Genomic DNA, 20,482 nt, shown 5'->3' on the forward strand with positions numbered 1-20,482 from the left:
ATATATATATATTTTAAGTATAATACTTATTTACATGAAATATTAAATTTATTTAAATCTGCATAGTCCGACTTGACGCTAAACACCGGCCCGACTAGCGCCTTTTAGAATCTTGCCTCCCAACAACTTACCCGCATTTTCTGTTTTAGCATTATTGGCCTCTCGCCTGATTCAACCAAATATGCAGGTCAATCGGGAATGGATACATTCTGGTGAAGCGCAAAGGTAACCGGAAAGTTCGAAACTAATTATAGCCGGAAAATTTGATATCACGAACGAAAGAGGGTCAATTTCGCGTCTTTTATTCCGCAACGAAAAAGTAAACCACGCGAAAGTTTTTTGGATGCAAAATATTAGGCAGGTGCTCAATCTCCATCATGAAGTAAAAAAGGATTTACGTTCGACTCACTGAGCACCAACACACTTATCCTCAAACTAACTTCTTTCCAAAATCCATATTCTACGGACCGGACAGTGACCATGCAAAGTGAGCGGTAATCATGTCCTTCAAAACGCCTAGAGATTTTCGCGACACTGTAAATCGCGACAACACGTTCAACTACAAAATGGATGTAAAATAGATGTAAAATAGAGACAATCCCCTTATGCTCATTTCAATGGCAGTATGGGGGATATATAAATTTTGGTCTCAACCTTGATTGCCTGATGTTCACCCACGAGAATGTCCGCGCCCACGCCCACGTCCAGGAGGTCCACGTCCAGATCTTCCGGTTTGTCTTCCGACAGGTCCTCCACGACCTGTGCTTGGTGTAGTAGAGAGCCCTCTGGCCTGTTGTCTTCGGCGTGCATTCTCCCGAGCTCGTGTTGTTAAATTTATGGTAGTTGACGGAATAGTCACAGGAGACACCTGTCTCACCTCTTCTGCAGTAACACTGGGACTAGCTTGTTTTGAAACGCTTACTTCTGCTGTAGTACTTGTTGAAGTGGTATCTACGATTACTGAGGTAGCTTCGGCAGCCTGGTCAGTCTCCGTCACAGTATGGTCATTACCATCAATTGACTTATCGGAACCATCAGCAGCTTCTTCAGTTGCATCAATGTCATCATTTTTCTCATCATTAAGAACCTCTGGAGAATTAACCTCACCGATATCCACAACAGAACCAGCAGCAACACCATAATCATCCCCCCTAGCTGGGGAAGCCTCGGGAGTTGTTACAGGTTCAGGTTGAACTTCCCCTATTTCAGGACTGCCCATCGCATCACCACCTTCAAGCTCAGAAATATCAGGGACCAGCTCTCCCTCTTCTCGGTCTCCTCCAAAATCACTGGACTGTTGCTCCAGCTCAACCTGATCTTTGGCTCCATCGTGCAGTGGTAGATCTTTTCCATCTGATCCATCCACATTCTCCGCTAAATCACTATCCTTCTGTGATTCAACTTGACTCAAACCATCAAACTGTCCTTCATTTGGCTCTTCAACCTTCTCCCCAGCAGTCTCAGTTTCTTCTTTCTCGGCATCAACAGCAGCTTCCTCGTTTGAACTTTGCGGCAAATCAACAGCAACGTCTAAAGGTTCATCTTTGACTGGAACACTCCCAAGATTTTCTGAAATAGCAGATGGCTGCCCTTCAGTCCCTTGTAGAGAATCTAAACCTTTGGCCTTCTTTGAAACAGGTGCTGCCACCTCAGGACAAATTTCCCCTTGGTTATTTGATTCCTCACGGGACTCAAAAGTAGATGAAGAAGCAAGACGTTTCCGAAGCAGCTGTTGTGGCAAAGTAGCATTGCCTTGAACTTCCATTTCATTCGATGGTGCTTGTTTGCCCCCATTGCGGGTCCCTTCCATCTCTGACATCTCTACATCACCTTGTTGTTCTTCAGGTCTTACAAGCCGGGGCCTAACCAATCTCCTTCCTTGTTTACGGGTTTCGACATTGCCTTGGGGTAAAGTGATTCTCTTTGCGCTTTCTTCAGTGGCTGTGGATGCTAAGCCCCTCTCTTCAGTTGCTTTGGATACTAAGCCCCTTGCAGGACTCGTTGAAGACACAACCGTGAGTGCTTGAGCGGTACCTGCATTGGCACACAAAGTTAACGAATTTACTCATGAATAAAGAAATAGCAGCATTTACAAAATGAAGGATGGGAATGAAAAATGAATAAACCAATCCTCAGTATAAAAAGAATTGCTTAACAAAAGTACCAGAGGTAGCCGGTAATGAAGTATCTGCAACTGGAGGAGTGTTTGCAAGAACACCGTGAGCTCCAAACTCACTGTGAACTGAATGTGCTGTCTTTTCGAAATTTTCGACAGCTAAACCGTAGGCAGCAGCAAGACCATCCAGTATGGTTCCCGAAAGCAGTTGAACAATTGAGGTACCCTAAGATACATGGAATATACTATTAAAACAAACCCAGGTGAAACAGCAAGTATAAACACGGTTTTGAAATATGATGAACAAAGTACGTACAACAAGTTAGAATATAGATATTCATAAGGTGAGTGAAAGGAATCTGCTTTCCAGTTTGATAAATAACAATCAAACCTGAGGAAGACTGTCTTTTGCATGTTTCAGCTTTTCAAGTTCATCTGAAAGCTGCTTCAGAGCCTGCTTATGCTTCTCGAGTTCATTCATGAAGTTCGACTTGTCCTAAAGCAAAAAATATCACATGCATCACTTTGTAATGCAGCATATATTCATATTGAAATTGAAGTACTAAGAACACGTCCACCTGAATTTCAGAAGTAAAGCCTAGGATGTATGGGTAGAATGTATTAACTGACATGGAATTTACAACAATGGACAGATAGAAAACCTGGTCAACATTATTATAGGAATCCGTTACAGCCTTCTCCATCTTCTTGCGCATTGCTTTCTCCATCCGATTTTCATCCTTCTCCTTTCTCAGCTCCTCTCTTTGCCTCTCCAAATGCTTTTCCAGAAGCTGAGCGAGCATAGTAAACGAGTCACAACTTGCTAAAGAGATCAAAGAGAGAGAAAAAACAAAAATGACCATCAAGTTGAACCTGAATTTTCTGGTCTTTCTCTTCCCTAATTGCTTGCACCCCGGTAGTATCTACTGATGCTCGTTTCACTGTAAGACAGTCCGATAACACAAACAGATAATGAGTGGATTATTTTACAACTGAATGGAAAAGGACTGATGGATGGTTTAAACATACCTAATTTGACTTCCTCCAGCTGTCTAGAAAGAGCTGATTCTCTTGCTCAGTTCCTCCTTTTCCTTGGACTAGTGTCTCCTTTTCTTTTGAAACGGTCTCTTTTTCTCTTGAGAACATTTCGAGCCTCCTCTGCAGATTGATGAATGGTTAATCACCAACCAACAAATAAGAAAAGTTTTCACCTTATAACACAACACTTAAATGTCAAAAACTAGTCAAGAGAGGATTAGAAATAATATATGCATTTAATTTCAAGTAATAATTGTTCATTATAAAGGACATGAAATTTTAAAAAAAAACCTTATACTGAGTGGCCATCTTCCTATGCTTCTCGATTTCTGATTTTAGACTTGCCTGTGCATGTCAGCCATAAGAAGGTTATACAAGAGAATCGTATAAGAAATCCAATGATAAGCACTTCTACAAATCTGATCTTAGAATACAGAAATTAAGGTGTACCTCAGCTTGCAAAGCATCACTCATTCTCTTCTCCATCTCAGTCAGTTCCAATCTGCAGTTAGCAATATCTCGCTCCAAACATGATACAGTCTCCATCTTTTCTGAAAGAAGTTTCTTGACTTCTAGTATTTCAGAATCCTTCTCCTCCAATTTTTTCTAAGAACATAAAAATTAAAATTAAATAAAGAAGCATACAATAACAATGACAAAATAAAGCACAAGAAATCACATTAAGTATTTTATATTTGAAGGGAACTGAAACAAAGTAAGATACAAATGCACTTATAAGCACACCTTAGTTTGTACAGATAATCAAATTGTAAAGTAAACCAAAAAAAAGTTTACTGCATGCATAACATAAGTTACGTAACCACTGATAAAGCATCGAGGATTAAAATACTATCATCATTTGTAATGTTTTTCAACATCTTTTTAATGTGGACAAGGATTCACACATATCAGCAATAACACGTCAGTATATCTCAACTAAGAGGCAAAGATATAATAACTAACAGCAGAAAGCAAGCTTAAAGCAATTAATATGCTTATAAAGGTGTCAGCCTACCTGCAACTGACAAACATCATCCTTTGCGCGATCATAATCTTGAACATCAATATTTCTATACCTTTCAAGTAACTTCAAGAAAGAGAGTACATTAGAATATTGAATATATTCATCAATAAGCTCATTTGTACTTTTATCTGCAGTTCCGAGATCAATACCTCACGAACCCTCTGTTCTGAGTGTTCTTTCTCTGTCTTTTGCATTTCAATTTCTTTCTTACAGGCTTCCAACTCAATCTGCCTCTCCTGTAGCCATCTCTCTAGGTTCTCAGTCTCGGCTCTAGCTTTTTGTGATATTTCACGGAATTTCTGAAAGAAAAAAAAAGGTATATATATATAATGAGTCATGTTTACATGGACGAAGAACAATTATCTACACGGAGGGAATCCTTTCCAGTAAAAATTTGAAATACCTGGCATTCCTCAAAATTGTGCTTGTTTTCTTCTCTGAGTTGGATATTGCTTTCACGAAGTAAGTTCATTTCTCTAACCTGCAAAGACATTTCATCATGACAGCATAAAGTTAGAAGGGGAAAATAATAGGTATTGGGATATAATCTCAAAATAGTCTGCTGTACAATGTCCACAGAAACACAGAATAGAGTTCAGTGTCAAATAAACAAAAGGTTAAATACTTGAGTGGAATATACTGACACTGCACATGTAGTTTGAGAAACACCATATTACAACAAAATAATGGAAAGAGATCAAGGAATAACAGCTAAGAAGTATAATATACCTCTGGAATTTGAGAACAATAGAACACAATGAAAAGAAACTAACCTGTAGTTGCAAGGATTTCATTTCCTCCTCGGTGAACAATGATCTTGAATTAGTGCGCTCGGCATGAAGTGATGACTGGGCTGTTTCTGAAGCCTTGAGAGCACTCTCAAGCTACAAAAGCAAATATAAAATGAATGCATGAATTCAACCAAGGACAGATGAAATAACCATGATAACACAGAAATACAAAAATCACAACAGACAAACATCCTCAGGATAAATGCAAGAGCACACTGGTACCATCAAATGATAGGAACAAAAACAAAGAGACCTCCTAGTCAGAAAATTTATAGGAAAACACTGCAACATGACAAGGCTTTTTTCATGTCAAGAGTTAAAGTTCAATCACAACCTCATTTTTCCATTTGTAAAATAACAAATAATGGCGGATAAGCAAAAAGAAAACGCCTTTTACAAACCCACTTGTGATTGTAATCGAAGCTTTTCTTGTTTCAATAAGGAAATCTCTGTCTCCGCCTGTCAAGTTGAAAACAATAATAATATCAAATTATACTATATATAAGTCTCTGCCTGTTAAGAGAGAACATTGATAACAGCAAAAGAACTTACAATTTCTTTTGTCCGTCGAAGATAACTTATCACATTTTGTAAACCAGCATCACCTGAAATATCTGGACCAGTGCTTGCAGAAGTTCCAACTGAACCACGATCTCTTTCAGTTAGTTGAATGTGCAAAGCCTCAAGTTGACTGTGCAGGATTTTGTTCTGCAAACAAAGTAGGAGCTTCAGAAGAAGACAAGGGAATATGAAAAAAGAAAAATTCAAATATGGAACAGAATTCCAATAAGATGTGCTAAATGCAAGATTCAGTCACAAAATTTCATCTTCCGTATCAAGTCCTAAAATTGGTTATCAAATACAGGACTAGGTTTCAACAAACTTGACTTGTACAGATTATTAACAGCAATTTACTCGACCTCAAGATATTGACGTAAAACTGATAGAAAAAGAGGACAGTCTGCAAATCATGACAAAATGCACTGCAATAACCTGTTCGTTGATTTCAATGTACTTCTTCTCGGCAACATTTTTTGATTCTTCTAATATTGCCTTCTCAAATTCCCACTTAGACTTGAGTTCATTCTGTAAGTAAAATAAAACAAAATCAGCTTGCATAACACAACCAAACAAGACTTATGGCAAACTGACAATTCCCATGAGAGAGTAAAGTTACATTTTCGCCCTTGAGTGCATCAGCCAATTTGCGTAACTCTGACATTTTTTCCTGGAGCATAGCCAAATCTTGCGATGTCTTGGTCAACTCCTGTATTGTCTCCGACTGGAGGATAACCTGAACGAGATAAAGAATCATTCCTTAGCCATCAGTGAATAAAATGTATATGAGGGTGAAACAATATGTAAAACATGTCAATCTCAGGTGCTCAACAGCTACTGAAGGAAGATTATAGTAATAATTGCTGACATCCTTTTATTGGGATAAATTGGGGGTATCAGAGCCTTTGACGACTAATTTACAAGAGCATGTACAACTTCTTAAACAACAGTTAATTACATATTCATTAGAAATATTCAGCTGATTGGACTCGATCACAGCCTTAAAATTCAATTCTGACAAGCAACACAAGTAAACGAGAAAAAACCACCTGAAAACCCACTATCAAACCACAACCCTATAGAGTAAAAGACTTGAAAAAAAACTGCTGTCAAGAAACCCCCAACATTTCAAACCTTGACAGGACAGGCCCATTGGAACAGTTTAATCAATGAGCATCAATGGTCCCAGTTTGGATAAGTTTATAAACCATTTTTCTAATTGAAAAGCAACAAATCACTTGACCCCTAATTATACAAGAAAAAGCAAACATATGCAGATTAACCTGTCTTTCATAATTGGCCTGAGCAGAACGCGATCGCTGACGTTCTTTCTCCAAGTCTTCTTTCAAAGCAGATATCTGAATCTCCAGTGACACAATTTGGGAACTACAAATAAAACAGAGATGAGATGCCAAATGGAATAATCAAATTCATGACGTAATGAAAAATATGAGGAACCCACGTTTTAGTTAAGGTTTCTTCCTTTAAACTCGTAATTTCTGATAGAGTGGAAGAAAGAGCTTCTTCCTTTCCTGCAGCCGCTGAAGCAACTTCTTGAGAATTCAAACTACACTCGTGTTCAAGTTCAGATACTCTCTCTCTTAGAGAAATAAGTTCGACTTCAAGCGATTTCTTTAGTTTTTCAGCCTGTAAAGTATTTGGGATCATAATTCCGTATAAACTGATGGACATTGAAGTACTAATTCATCCAGAAACTAAATACAGAGAGTAGTACCTCAATCTTGAAGTCTTCATGGGCAGATTCCATCTGCCTCAATGCATCTTCGTTTACCTGAGCTATGCTCTTATACTGTAAATTAAAATAGAGATAAATCATAAGTTTCAGTAGGCTTTAAGATATTAAGCAAGTCAAGGAACAGTAAGTACCTGTAGCATGTGATCCATGTTAGCTTGCACTTCCTCTTTCAACTTTTCAATCTCTTCCTTTGCAGCACGCAATGTCACCAAAGCCTAATCAACCAAGGCAATGTCAGGATCAAATGACTCAAACTCAATACAAAAGAATGGTACAATCTCCCAAAATAAAAAGCAACCACCGTCAACAAAATGAAAATAAACAAATGCATAGGTTGGGTCTATGGAAATCGTCAAATATCAATGTCAGTAACAAAGAAAACAGAATAATATTAGAAATGGCAACCCCAGAAACATCAATTAACAAAGAAAAAGTAAGCAACATTCAAGAAATAGGCAGGTAAACGGCAGAACTGACCTCGTCACTAGTCAAGGACGAAGATCCTCTCCCACCATCGACATCAACAACCTGCATCAGTACAAAAAGAGATGCAGAGGAAAACTATATCAGAATTACTTCAGTCCCAAATTAAGGAAAATCAAAGCAGGTTAAGAATATGACATATATCACAGACGAACTTCAGACATTACAAGAACACCTACTTATTAGAAAATATACCTTAACATCAGAGGACTTAATCCTTTTGTTCAGATCAGTCAGCTTAGCCTGTGTTATCAACAAAAAATTCAAATCTTATCTTGTAAATCATAGACATTGAATGGGGATAACAATGATACATGAGCTTATTCTGTGAGCCAATTGAAATTGCGGTTACAAACATATAGTGGAGATTATATATATAGAACACGAAAATGAAGGGAAAAAGGACCTCGGCTACAGCAGCTCTAGTCTCAGCAGATGCAACAGCATGCAAAGCATTAGCCAACTCTTTTCCCATTTCTTCAACTTGTCTCATAGCATTTTGTACGGACTGCTCACGGTCAAGTGTGAGAGTACGGGCATTGTTTCGCTCTTCTTGTAGATCTTTCTTGACATCAGCCCACTCCCTCTGAAAATGTAATCATATTGTAATATTTACGCCCTTAAACAAACAGACCTTAACATTAAGTATGGTTTCTATTTGAACACTTCCACATGGATCAAATTAACAGTATAACCCAAAGAGAAAAAACCCATAGACAACCACCCCATCAAACCGGAAGAAAAAAAATATCTGAAGCATCACGTGTACACATGGAGCTAGAGGTGGAACATTATGAGTACATACCTCTATTTGTTTCGTATACTCTTCTTGTCTTCTCCTCTCAGCAGCTCTTGCCTCCTGTAGTTGCACGATAGAAAATCAAATACAGAAATGAGATGTGAGGGATGAACGTAAACATCCAATTAAAATTAACTTAAAAAGAACAAAGTGAGATGAGCTACCTCACGAATTTCCTCGGCACTCTGAATAGTATCCAAGCTGGCCTGCAGTCTATGGACCCTTTCCGACAAACTACGAACTTCGTCACAAGCACGCTTCTCAGCATGTTCCAACATTTCCTTTTCATGCTTCAAAACAGACACCTGTATTGATACAAGATGTAAAGTGAGAACTTTCAAAAGTGACCAAGCTTCGTAAACTAAGACAATAAGCGTCACCTCCATAGTCAACTTCCTAGTACGCTCCTCAGCAGTTTGAACGGATTCAGAACTTTCACGCAGCTTTCGTTGGTAGTCAACTATCAACTGAGAGAACTCAACGTTTCTTGCTAAAACACCATTTGTTTCATTTCTCTGATATTTATGCATTACAAACAAGAAAACATAAATTAACACTTGAACATATATTGGTTATATGACTCATATCACACCGCACCAATATTAAAACTTAAAAAAAATGAGCCATGGGCAGAGAGAGATATTTGACAACACATTCTAACAAAAAGATCACCTGATGCTCAAATTCTTTCATAAAGCTCTCAAGTCTCTCTCGAGAAAAATTTGCTTCCAAAGCCAACTTGTCACGCTCTGACCGCAATGATATGATCTCACTCCTGACCATAAAAACCAAAGTGTTATTGAATAGGCAACTAAATACATGAGGTTGACAGTATAACAAACTAACCAAAAAGGAGAGCAAAACTGCATTGCAGAAACTTTTACTAAACCAATAAACCCAAAAAAGATGGATTATATTGGGAAAGAATTGTTGCGCTTGCCGAAAAGCAGCCATCAACTCCCGTCGAGCTTCATCCAGCTCGTTGACCATACGAAGGCACCGCTTGGCTTCGTAGATCTCGAGGCTGATCCACTCGACTATTGTAACAAATCAAAATAATAGTAGGCACCAAGATTATCACAATAATAACTAACTATTCAAAATTTTGACAAGAGGTCAAAAGTCTAGATAAATACCAAGAGACGTTTAAGTACGAAAAGCATACTTAAGAATACAATAAAAGATCTCTGAGGAGGGACAGTTAACAACTTTGTTTACCTGGTACTTGCCAGATCTTCCTCCAGACATTTCACTCGTTCTGCCGTCTGGTCTTGGGCCTTTCTTGTAGCTTCCTACATTAGTTCATATTTTCTATCATATCTTATGGCAGTACAAATTACATATTAAGGGTACAAGTCAGCAATACAGTTAGCATACAGTTAGCAAGTTTGTTAGTATTTGCTTAGAGTTGTTAGGCTTTCTAGTATAAAAACAGTGTGTACTCTTCATTCTTTGAAGTCAATATACAAATCTACATATTTCTCTCTAAAGTCTCTCTAGTTCATCTTTCTCAGTTACTCCTCCATTTTATTCGATTCTCAAATATTTCAATGTAGTTAACATGGTATCAGAGCCACCAAGGCTCACGCCATGGATCTTGGTGGTCGATTCCTCCTCTCATTTTTATTTTTTTTTCATTACTTTCTATCGTTTCTGCGTATTTGATCGTTTATGCTTCCGTATTCATAGTTCAATTCTCTATTTCTTCTACTTTGTGGTTATGGGTTCGTTCTGTTGATGCAATGAGATATTGACTACTTTCGAGGCTCTAAATCATCTGGATCGGATCTTCATCGTCTTCGACTTTTCAAGAATTCAATTATTTCTGGGCTTTTCAAGAGTTGAATTGTTTCTGGGTTTTTCCTCTGGGTTTCAAGATGAAGTGGTGAATTGGAAGCAGTTGTCTAGTGCATTCTTGCACATTATATGTTCGACCGAATTGTCAAGAGTGATTTGTTGGTTTCTTGGGTCTATTTCTTTCCTCTTGGTGGAGTTCGCAGATCACTCTTTGAGCTCTATCTCTGCCACTTTGATCAGTGCTCGGTTTTCTGGTGTGGAGGAAAGTTAAAGAAAATAATAATAATTGTGCAGTCCACATGTTCGACAAAATGACAGCTCAAGATTTTTGTGAAGGTTATGTTTCCAGTCACTTTCTCTGAATTCTTTGAAAAATTGGAATGATTTCTTAGTGCGATTACTTCTGGGATGTGACAATCAATTGTTTTCATCCAAATTAAGGCATGAATTCATCTCATTTTCGATCATCTTTTCTGAGTTTCATGTTGTTTTCTGATATTGGGGTTCAGTACTGTCAGAATAAGTATTTTGTTGATGGTTTGTGGATTTTACTCTCAATTGGGTGATTCTTGCTGTCCTGCTGGTGAAGTTACTCATGGTTTTGATAATGCAGCTGTTGCCATCATAATTTGTTCTAAATGGGACTTAGTTTCAAGATTATGTACCGTAAGTCCTTGAATTTCTGCTGTCTCTTCATTGGGTAGGAATTGTTCAGGAGCTTATCTCAGCCTATAATTTCAGAGTCTAACCAGCTTAGTTGTAGCATGTATCTACTAGAAGTCCGGTTGTATGTTTCTTGAAGAGATAAAGTTGGAAGAAGTTGTTGACGGTAAATCCCACGAAGGGTAATCCCGTTTTATGAGTAGGTAAATCCCACGAAGGGTAATCCTACATAGATGTTGATTTTCTGTTGTTGAAATTGTGAAGGCCGATGCATTGTTCAAAGAAGTTGTTTCTAGTAAAATCCACAAAGGGCGATCCTGTGGTGATATAGTTAAGGCCGATGCCACAATATAGTTTGTTAATTTTCTGTTTTTGTAAATATTAAAGGCCTAAGCCAATGTTGAATGAGATTGTTGACGGTAAATCCCACGAAAGGTAATCCCATAAGAAGTTGTTATACCGGCATGAGGGTGTGCTACAACTACTTTATAGAAGGTTGTTCTTGTGTAAAACTCCCGATAGAGGCAGAGGAATACATGGTGTCTTTATCTGTAAGGCAATGGAAGAAATTTGGACTGACAGACATAGGCTTTTGGTCAACAGCTACAAAGTGGTCATGGGGTACACTTGTTTGATTCAGGGCTTTGGGAAAGCTAGAAGCTTCAGCGATAAGGTTGAGTATTTTTTGGCATAAGATGATAGGCTTTGTGGGTAACACGCCTCACCGAGTTTAAGTCACTAGGAAAAGTTGCAGTTAGGCTCATCTTCCTTCATGCAACGTCATGTGGGTTCAAATGCAATTGGTCTCTATTGAGATGGGTGTCTGCCTATGGCCACTCAAGGGTGGGAATGGACAAGGCACATAAATTGATATTCATTGCAGCTCCTTCCGAGCTCGAAAGGTGGGATTTTTCCTGCAACGAAGACAAGGATGCGGAGCTACTTGTCTTAGCAAAAGTCTAGCTCTTGCAGTCTTTATTTGCCTATGTGCGGTTCTTAATTGCCTATGCACTTACTCTCTGTCGTATGGTTGTGTGAAGAAACTAAGGATGACGATATGGTGCTTTCTTGTTTGCAGCAGGCTAATCCAAAGTGGTGACTCTAGTCAAAGTGCTACATATGGACAGACGTTTGGGTATCAATCCAATGGTGGTTTTCCTAAGTCTACACTTTCAGCGCTACCATGTCTCAATTCTTCCAATCTCAAACTGGGTTTCCCCAGTTGAGATTGGGGGGGAGTAATAAGGGTACAAGTCAGCAATACAGTTAGCAAGTTTGTTAGTATTTGGTTAGAGTTATTAGGCTTTCTAGTATAAAAACAGAGTGTTTAATCTTCATTCTTTGAAGTCAATATAAAAAGTCTCATATTTCTCTCTCTAAATTCTCTCTAGTTCATCTTTCTCAGTTACTCTTTCTTCTCCATTTTCTTTGATTCTCAAATATTTCAATGTAGTTAACACTACCTAGTAACAACAATTCCAAACATGCACTTCCTTATATAATGTCCAATGATCACAATACCTGAGAACTCTCAAAAAGAAGCTTGACGCCAGTTCTTCTTTCTTCTGCAAAAAACAATAAGTAAGTTGTACCACAGTACCTTTTCTTTTTCTTGCATTGAAGCAAAATATGTTAAGACCTCTCAATCTACAATACTACTCCATCTACTAGCAAATCTGAAGATAGTCACAGCTTTTGTAGAGGTCTATATCATACATGTGTGTGTATATAATATGTAGAGAGAGAAAGAGACAGCATATTTATGAATTGTACTTCCTTTGATCTTTAGACTTTTTTTCAAATATATAGTTTGCGTAGAGGCAGACCTGGAGCAGCCTCTTCTATACAAGGACTAGAAGAATGAAGTTTATGCTCCTCTTCATATAGCCTTTTGTACATTGCAACCTAAGTAGAAATTATGAAGATGCAAGAGTCAGGGCAATCGTTTCATCACCAGTATGTGATTGCCATCACAAAAAGGAAAAAAGAAATATAGTACAAATAACAAATATGTGCGCCCTAGCTACTCAGAAGGCTTAAGAAGAGCTTACAGAGGTGTGAAGGGATTCAATCATGCGCCCTTGCTCTTCAGCTCTTTGTAACACTGCCTGCAACTCTAGAGGCAGCTTCATCAGTGTGCTTCTTGATCTCCATTTCAAAATTCTCCTGTAGTTCAAGATTCGCATCAGCTTATCAAATAGTTTTCACAAGCAAAGGTGCTAGTACTAACTACTAAGTTAAAGAAACAAGTTCCATACTGACAAACATTGAAATTTGAAACTCACACCAACCTTGAACTCCATTTCCCTATTTTCAAGCTGGTCAGAAAGATTCCGAACAAGGCTCCTAAGCTGCACATTCTGATCAACTAGTCCATTTATGTCCTTGAAGGTCAACTGTTTGCATTGTTAAACCCAAAAGAAATTTGATACAATCAGCCATACACAAAAAAGAAAAAGCATATGTTTTAAGTGTCATATTAAAGAAAATGCGCATCAAGCTTACCAGATGTTCAGATATCACTCTCTCGGCATCAGATTCAGTGTTCATCTCAACAACGGCAACAGTATCATAGTCATGACTATCATGACCAGATGATGTCCCACGAAGCTGTATATCACGGCATTCCTTCAGAAGGATTGTCACCTACATGTTATCGTAGAACACAAGATAATAAAATAATGGCATAAAACAAATGGGACCAAAAATTTAAACTCATAGTGACCAATAAAGCTTGCACATTTTTGCAATTAGCGGGAGTATTTTTTGAATAAATATTGAAAGACTATAGGACACTACAAACTATGGCAAAAGGTTATCTTGTAAAACATCATGCAGTGTAGTCAGGCAAAATGTATACAAGCACTCGATGTAGTACAATAGAATATTGATGCATGTGTAAGACATGTATTATTAATAGCAAATGATATAATTCTAGAGGCAAATAATAGCACGAATAAATAGCATATGATCTTGAAATATAGAAATGGATATTTGATTAATATAGTGAACTATCTTGTCATACCTATGAAGCATAAATACAGATACGGATATGGATACGGTGTGATACGAATTAATGTTAGTGCGTAATGTGTTACCATGATCCACTTAAAGGTCTGATTAGACAGTGAAATGAGGATGATGACCTGTATGGAGTATTTTTAGCACTGGTATGTTGAACAAATGAAGGTTACATAACATTGCCACTTGCCAAAATCAAGAATTTATTAAAGAATAGTCAAGCAAACGATACATGCATCTTATTATCAATCTGCACTTTTCTATTACCTCTCGCTGGAGATCAGCAATCTCTTTTCGTGCAAACATGTAGTCACGCTCATGCCTCCTTACCTCAGCCTGGAAAAAAATGCATAAGTATATATGATAGACAAAAATGAAGTATGTACAAAAATCAGGATAACGTCAAAAACCTTTAACTCCTGGATGGTCTTCTCCAAGTTTGCCTGTTCAGAAATCGAGTTCTGCAATTTCTGGTTGATCATAGAATATGCCTCAACCATTCTCTCATGTTCATCTACATAGATGACAACAGTAATTTCAGTGCAACAAATAGTATGCTGTAAGTTGCAAGCAACAAGTTTACCTTGTCCACTCACCAAATAATTATTATATTTTTAATAATAAACACATGGTTCAATCATATGGTCAATCAGAAGTAAAAATAATAGATCTTTTTTTTGCTTTTGTTAGCCTAAACGTGGATATTTATATGAAAAAATTACGCAGCAGTAGAAATTGCCCAGAAACAACTAGATGAGGTGCCAAACCCATAAACCAGAAGTCTAACTCTTTCTTATATAGCCTAACTGTGAAGAACCTAAATGACAGCAAACAGTGTCATGTTGAAATTGAGATGTACAATCCTGCTCAGGGAGGCAACAAATGTCTGTTTTTTATAATGGCTGTTTAGAACTAAAGCATCACTATTTGGACTCTTTAGTAATTCAGGGGAACGCCTATTCATATACCATGTAAAACATTTCGATAATTTACTTTCATTCCCTACAGATGCTATTAACATCATTGGTCCTCATCCTAGCATGCAATAGACTTCTCAAACACATAAAATGCCAAACAATAGAATATAATGTCTCAGTTCCTGATGCAGAGTAAGTATTAATTCACTTAATCCTTATTCACAAATCACGAAAAATGGTCATTTCTATCAATAGTAAAACATGACTGCTTCCAATATAAGAATATATATATATATATATATATATATATAAGAATATACCTCTTTCATCAAAAATGACTTCCTGCTTTCTCCTCTAATTCATATAGAACCTGCAATAATTGGAGTCAACACAGAAGTAAATCAGCCTAACACATAAAAACTTAGGTTAATAATTTGATACAAAGGTTTTATCAGGAAAAAAAAGTCTGTATGCAAACACAAGTCCCACAATGTTATGCAAGTTCAACAAACACAGGCACTATATTGAGTATTGTCCACTCCTAAAGAGAGGACATATTAATAATTTGATAAAAAGGTTTTATCGGGAAAAAAAAAAGCCTATATGCAAACACAAGTCCCACAATTTTACGAAAGTTCAACAAACCGAGGCATGATCTTGAGTAATGTTCATTCCCAAAAGAGGACGTATTATAAATCACAATATAGATCATACCCGTTGCAAGACTGCCTCAGATTCCTTCCTTCCCAACTGCTCATGACGAAAGGCATCAACGGCCTCTTGGTACTTAGCATACATTTTTGCAAGCTATATAAGGAGGGGAGGCATTCAGTAGAAAAGGCAAGAAAAAAACCACAAACAATAAACTGAAGAGATGACAAAATATGACTTGCAGTATATTGAAATAACTACTCACACTCCAGCCATCCCGCAGAAGTGAAGCTGCTAATGCTGTTCCTGAAACACCAGCAGGAATCCTTGGGACAACCGCTTGATCAGCCTCAATAATGTCGGTAGATTCAAATGAATTCATCCATCTGCAACAAAAAAATCATTTCAGACAAAAAGATACATGCGTATCAGTACAGTCTTATAAGAGCTCCAAACCAAAAATTCTTCAAACGTACGCCTCGGTACTAAAACTACTGAGTGGAAGAAGATTAAGCTCAGTTGATTTCCTGCTAGCTTCGATTTCTGCTTCACATTTTTCAAGTTTCACTTTAAGATCTGCAGCTTCCTATAATCATCATAACCCAAGGGGCAAAAAAATACAGTGAAACATTGTTACGCACTGCCTTTACTAACGGAAAAAAAAATAAACATCGTAATGAAAATGAAACTCAGACACCTTATTGTCTGGAGGTCCAGAGAAAATAAACAGAGCCAACAACATTATAACAAACGAAAAAATACAATTACCAGCAATATCCCATCTCAAATCATCATACCCAAAAAAGATTGCAGAATAACCATGCTCATGAAAATTTAAAAAAAAATAAAATAAAATTACCCCTTGCATCAATGGGAATAGGGGAAGAAACGCAGATACCTTCTCAAGTTGATTTCTTGCAGTCTCAGCTCTTTCAAGTCTTTCCTTGTAATCATTTTCCGCTTGATTCAAATGTGTCTACATGATAGCACACAGAAAATTATAATACAGAAACTCCAAATAAAAAATAAAATAAAGACAAACGAGATTAACCAAGAAATTATCACCTCCAGAGCCTTGATCGCACCTTCAAGGTCTCCTGCCTTTTTGGACCATTCCTCAGAACTTTCTTTGTATAGTTCAACAAGCTTATTTAACTGCAAAAACAACAAATTTTCACATTAAATATAACCAAAATAAGTAATTAAAGAAGCCAACCATTGTGATAGAACTAACTAATCCTCCACATTCTCACAGCAGAAAGCAAGGTACTAGTACTTTATTAACTAATAACCTATAAAACTCAATTCACAACGACTCCAGTCGAACATATGGCTAAATAAAATAAATTTTAATATAAAAGCTATTTCAAGGAACTCACTGTTGAGAGCTCAGCAGTTAATCGCTCTTCATTGGCTGCAGCAGCATCTTTAGATGAGTGGAGCTCCTATAAGTGTGAAATAAGTATGAACATGTCAGTTCAGACATAACTGATGAACCACACAAAACATATTTTAGAACACCAAAAGGAATATATCCCCACCTCCTGTAAAGACGTCAGCCTGTCGCCTAATTCCCTCACTCTTTGCTTGTTCCATTTTAAAGAGCTAGAGCAATCATTGAATTGTCTCTCAACCTGGAAATGTTAAAAATCAAGCAAAGAAATAAATACATAGATGTATGTGTATACTTTACAGGCATGCTTACACAGACAAATGCTATGTTCCATGTCAGACAAATCTGCCTCAACATCATGCTTTATAGATGCCCACATAAAACATAGAGAATCTATTTTCATAATGAAAATTACACTTACATCTGCAAGTTTAGAAGACAAATCAGCCTCAACATCAGCATGCGTTCTACGCAGCCGAACGAGACTGTTAACTTTCTCTGTTAACTCATCATTAAGCCAGACATTATGCCTCTCAATAAGTTCCTTCTCCTGTAAATTATAAGATTTGGCACGGTAAACACATTTACAGCTCCAGAAGATGTTGAAAGATAACATTATTTTCCAATGGCGAGCAACTATCTAACTAAAATGTAGCAGCATAAGAGATAGTGGAATAGTGAACTAAAAATAAGTTTCATTTCTTGACGTGAACTATAAATAAATTTTACTTGGACTGACCTGTGATAGACGAGTACATGCAGCCTTGGTACGTGCTAATTCTGCCTCCGCTTCGCTCAAACGGGCCTCCCTTTGAGCGGCATTGTCAGAAGATAATACCTTCAGAATCAACAAAGAGGAGGCGAAAATGTCACTAAATGTATGGCGGATATGGTTTCACCTCAGGAAATGCTAAATAGGACAATGCAAGAAATCTTACAATCCTGTCGATATAGGACTTGATGGTGGCATTATTTTCACTAATCTCCAAGTCCTTTTGCTCCACCAACTCTATCAACTGCCTCTTCGATTTGTGCAATTCCAACACCTCCGCCTTAATCCTCTCTATCTCCCCATCCTTCCCAATCTGCACACACAGCAACGCACGAGCGAACGCATCAATACACCAAGATCAAAATATATTCATACGTACAAAAAATCGAAAAAAACTAAAACCAAACAAGCATAGAATTGTAGGCTATAGCTATAACTATAACAACCTCCTCAAAAACACTAACAAACAGAAGCATTTGATTATGCAAACTCTAAAACAGAAAGCAACAGAACGAACACAGAAATTAAAGCAATATCGAGCTTCGTACGGATTGGAGATGGAGCTGCTGCTTCTGCGACTGGAGCTCGGCGACCTCGGAGAGGCGGCTGTCGAGGGAGGACTGAAGCTGCGCGTATTCAGACTCGAGCTTGGAGAATTCGTCGGCGATGGAAAGGTACTTCTGCTCGAAGAGGGAGCAGGTCTGTTCGGCCGTGATGGAAGCGGCGTCGTTCTGGGCCCTGACAGTCTCAAGCTCCTTGTACAGGTCCCGAATATAGGCGTCGGCCTTGTCCGCCACCCAGACGGCGTCGTTGCCGTGGCGGGAGAAGTCCTCGTCGGAGACGAAGAGCGGCATCGTTTCCGAGTATCAGGTAGGGGTTGGGGTTTTGTGTTGTGCCCTACTTTTAGAACGATCGATCAGAGTTCATGGGAAAATGCAGAGAAGATGACAAATGGGAGGAGAGATTGAGAGAGAGTGGGAAAGTGACGACGGAATTGATTCGAAGGGAAGGGAAGGAGAGGAAGGGAGAGAGAGAGAGAGAGAGAGCGCACTGGAAATATGCGGCGGTTCGGGTTTTTTCTGTAGGCCCTCCTCGGACCCTGGTTTGTTTCCGTTATTGGACCGGGAGCTGGGCTAGTTCTGCTGGATCTTATTGGAGAAGGAGACCCGGGCTTATTGTAGACCCTCCTCAGCCCATCAAAATCTGTCATTATATTTCGGGCAGGCCCAACATAGAGTTTGATTTTTTGTTTTTCCGGATATGCGTAAATACAATTACGATTTTGTTCTCGTTTTATTATTTTTAAGAAAAAACTAATGAAAATGGCTTGAAAATTTTGAGTTTTAATCAAAATGACAAAAAAGTGTTGTAAGTGAATAGTAGGAGTAACTTTTTAGAGTAAAATTGTCCTTTTTCGTTGAAATGAACAGTACCAATTTATGTGTATATGACAATTTATGTGTCTTTAATCAAGCAATGGTTTAATCAGGATTTTAAATGAGTATATGACAATTTATGTGTCTTTAATCAAGATTTTTCGTTGAAATGAACAGTACCAGAAGTGTTTCATTAAAACTCCCTTATTTTTATTCAAATAAAATTTTAAAAGATTTTAAAAATCCTTTACAAATTCAAGCAATGGTTTAATCAGGATTTTAAATGAGTATATGACAATTTATGTGTCTTTAATCAGGATTTTTTTGTAGCACTCCTCGACTAACTAAGCATATATCAAACATTGATTCCGCTTGCATATGCATTCTTAAACGTGGCCCTAAGCGCATGTTAAATTGGCACGTAGCTCCCTTCATGTAAGGGGAAAGAGCTTCTGCCTCTGCCATAAGAATAGTAGCAGGCCTTGGGGGTTTTGCACCTCCAATCAAAGGAAAAGTTAAACTTTGAGAACACCGGTCCAAGCTGCATAAGCATGATCTCTTTATTTGCAACCGAGAAATGATGACCTCGGAGGTATTTTATTTTAATTGGTGCGTTGGAGATACACTTTCAAAGAATAAGAATTTAATTACTTCCTTTTATATTCTTTCCTTTAACTAAAATTTATGTACGCATCTCGTAGCTTGTTTATGTTTCTCGTTATTGTATATGAGAAATTCCACTCCCCGGGATGGAGCTCCTTTGTTTACAGGAATAGTAGGTGTACATTTTGTTTGCTTCTAGCTTGATAAGGAATTTGTATTCCTGTCTTTTTGTTATAAATTGGCAAAACCACTATGGAATTAGCATGATTTTTACAATAATTAGCACTTCAGATTTGAAAACAACTCGAATTTTGAGAGAGAAGCCAACGGCAAAGTGAAGCTATCGAACTCCAAGAAAAGGAGACCTATTGCTTAGAAATTGCTTGTCCTCTTCACTTCCCTGCATATTTCACTTCAACATTTGCCACATACTACAAACAACTTTATTTTTTCCTTAAGTACAAAATTTGCCACTAGTGATGCCATGGTGGATAAAGTAGGGTGGTGCTATTCATACATTATTTTTTACTTCTGATACACATTTTTCAATTTCTAGCAGTCGAATCAAATGAATTGAAAAAGATAAAAAAAAAAATAACAAAATTTGTCAATGGTGATGCCATGGTGGATAAAGTAGGGTGGTGCTATCCACACATCATTTTTTACCTTTATTACACATTTTTTAATTTCTAATCGTCGAATTAAATAAATTGAAGAAGATAAA

At 37.7% G+C, this 20,482-nt stretch overlaps 1 protein-coding gene across 1 annotated transcript; it reads right to left on the reverse strand.

Moving 5' to 3' along the window:
• Positions 1–281: 281 nt before the first annotated feature.
• On the reverse strand, positions 282–18,781 carry LOC103953298 (nuclear-pore anchor). The gene is given in 51 exon segments (XM_048569883.1): positions 282–2,034; positions 2,165–2,342; positions 2,508–2,612; positions 2,779–2,907; positions 2,990–3,057; positions 3,146–3,186; positions 3,188–3,213; positions 3,215–3,274; positions 3,446–3,499; positions 3,605–3,760; positions 4,170–4,241; positions 4,328–4,477; positions 4,582–4,659; positions 4,952–5,062; positions 5,375–5,428; positions 5,522–5,677; positions 5,963–6,055; positions 6,147–6,263; positions 6,811–6,913; positions 6,990–7,174; positions 7,263–7,337; positions 7,415–7,498; positions 7,761–7,811; positions 7,962–8,009; positions 8,173–8,352; positions 8,572–8,625; positions 8,730–8,870; positions 8,946–9,080; positions 9,238–9,340; positions 9,784–9,857; positions 12,547–12,590; positions 12,852–12,930; positions 13,077–13,133; positions 13,135–13,191; positions 13,317–13,421; positions 13,531–13,671; positions 14,314–14,382; positions 14,457–14,560; positions 15,284–15,305; positions 15,307–15,333; positions 15,678–15,770; positions 15,880–16,000; positions 16,091–16,200; positions 16,513–16,590; positions 16,680–16,769; positions 16,994–17,059; positions 17,156–17,248; positions 17,429–17,557; positions 17,747–17,845; positions 17,946–18,092; positions 18,328–18,781. Coding segments are annotated over 51 exon segments (6,303 nt in total). The 5' UTR covers positions 18,634–18,781; the 3' UTR covers positions 282–649.
• Positions 18,782–20,482: the final 1,701 nt, after the last annotated feature.

The sequence above is a fragment of a genome, unplaced genomic scaffold (genome assembly GCF_019419815.1).
Source record: "Pyrus x bretschneideri cultivar Hongxiangsu unplaced genomic scaffold, Pyrus_bretschneideri_v1 Contig50, whole genome shotgun sequence".
Classification (NCBI taxonomy): Eukaryota; Viridiplantae; Streptophyta; class Magnoliopsida; order Rosales; family Rosaceae; genus Pyrus; species Pyrus x bretschneideri.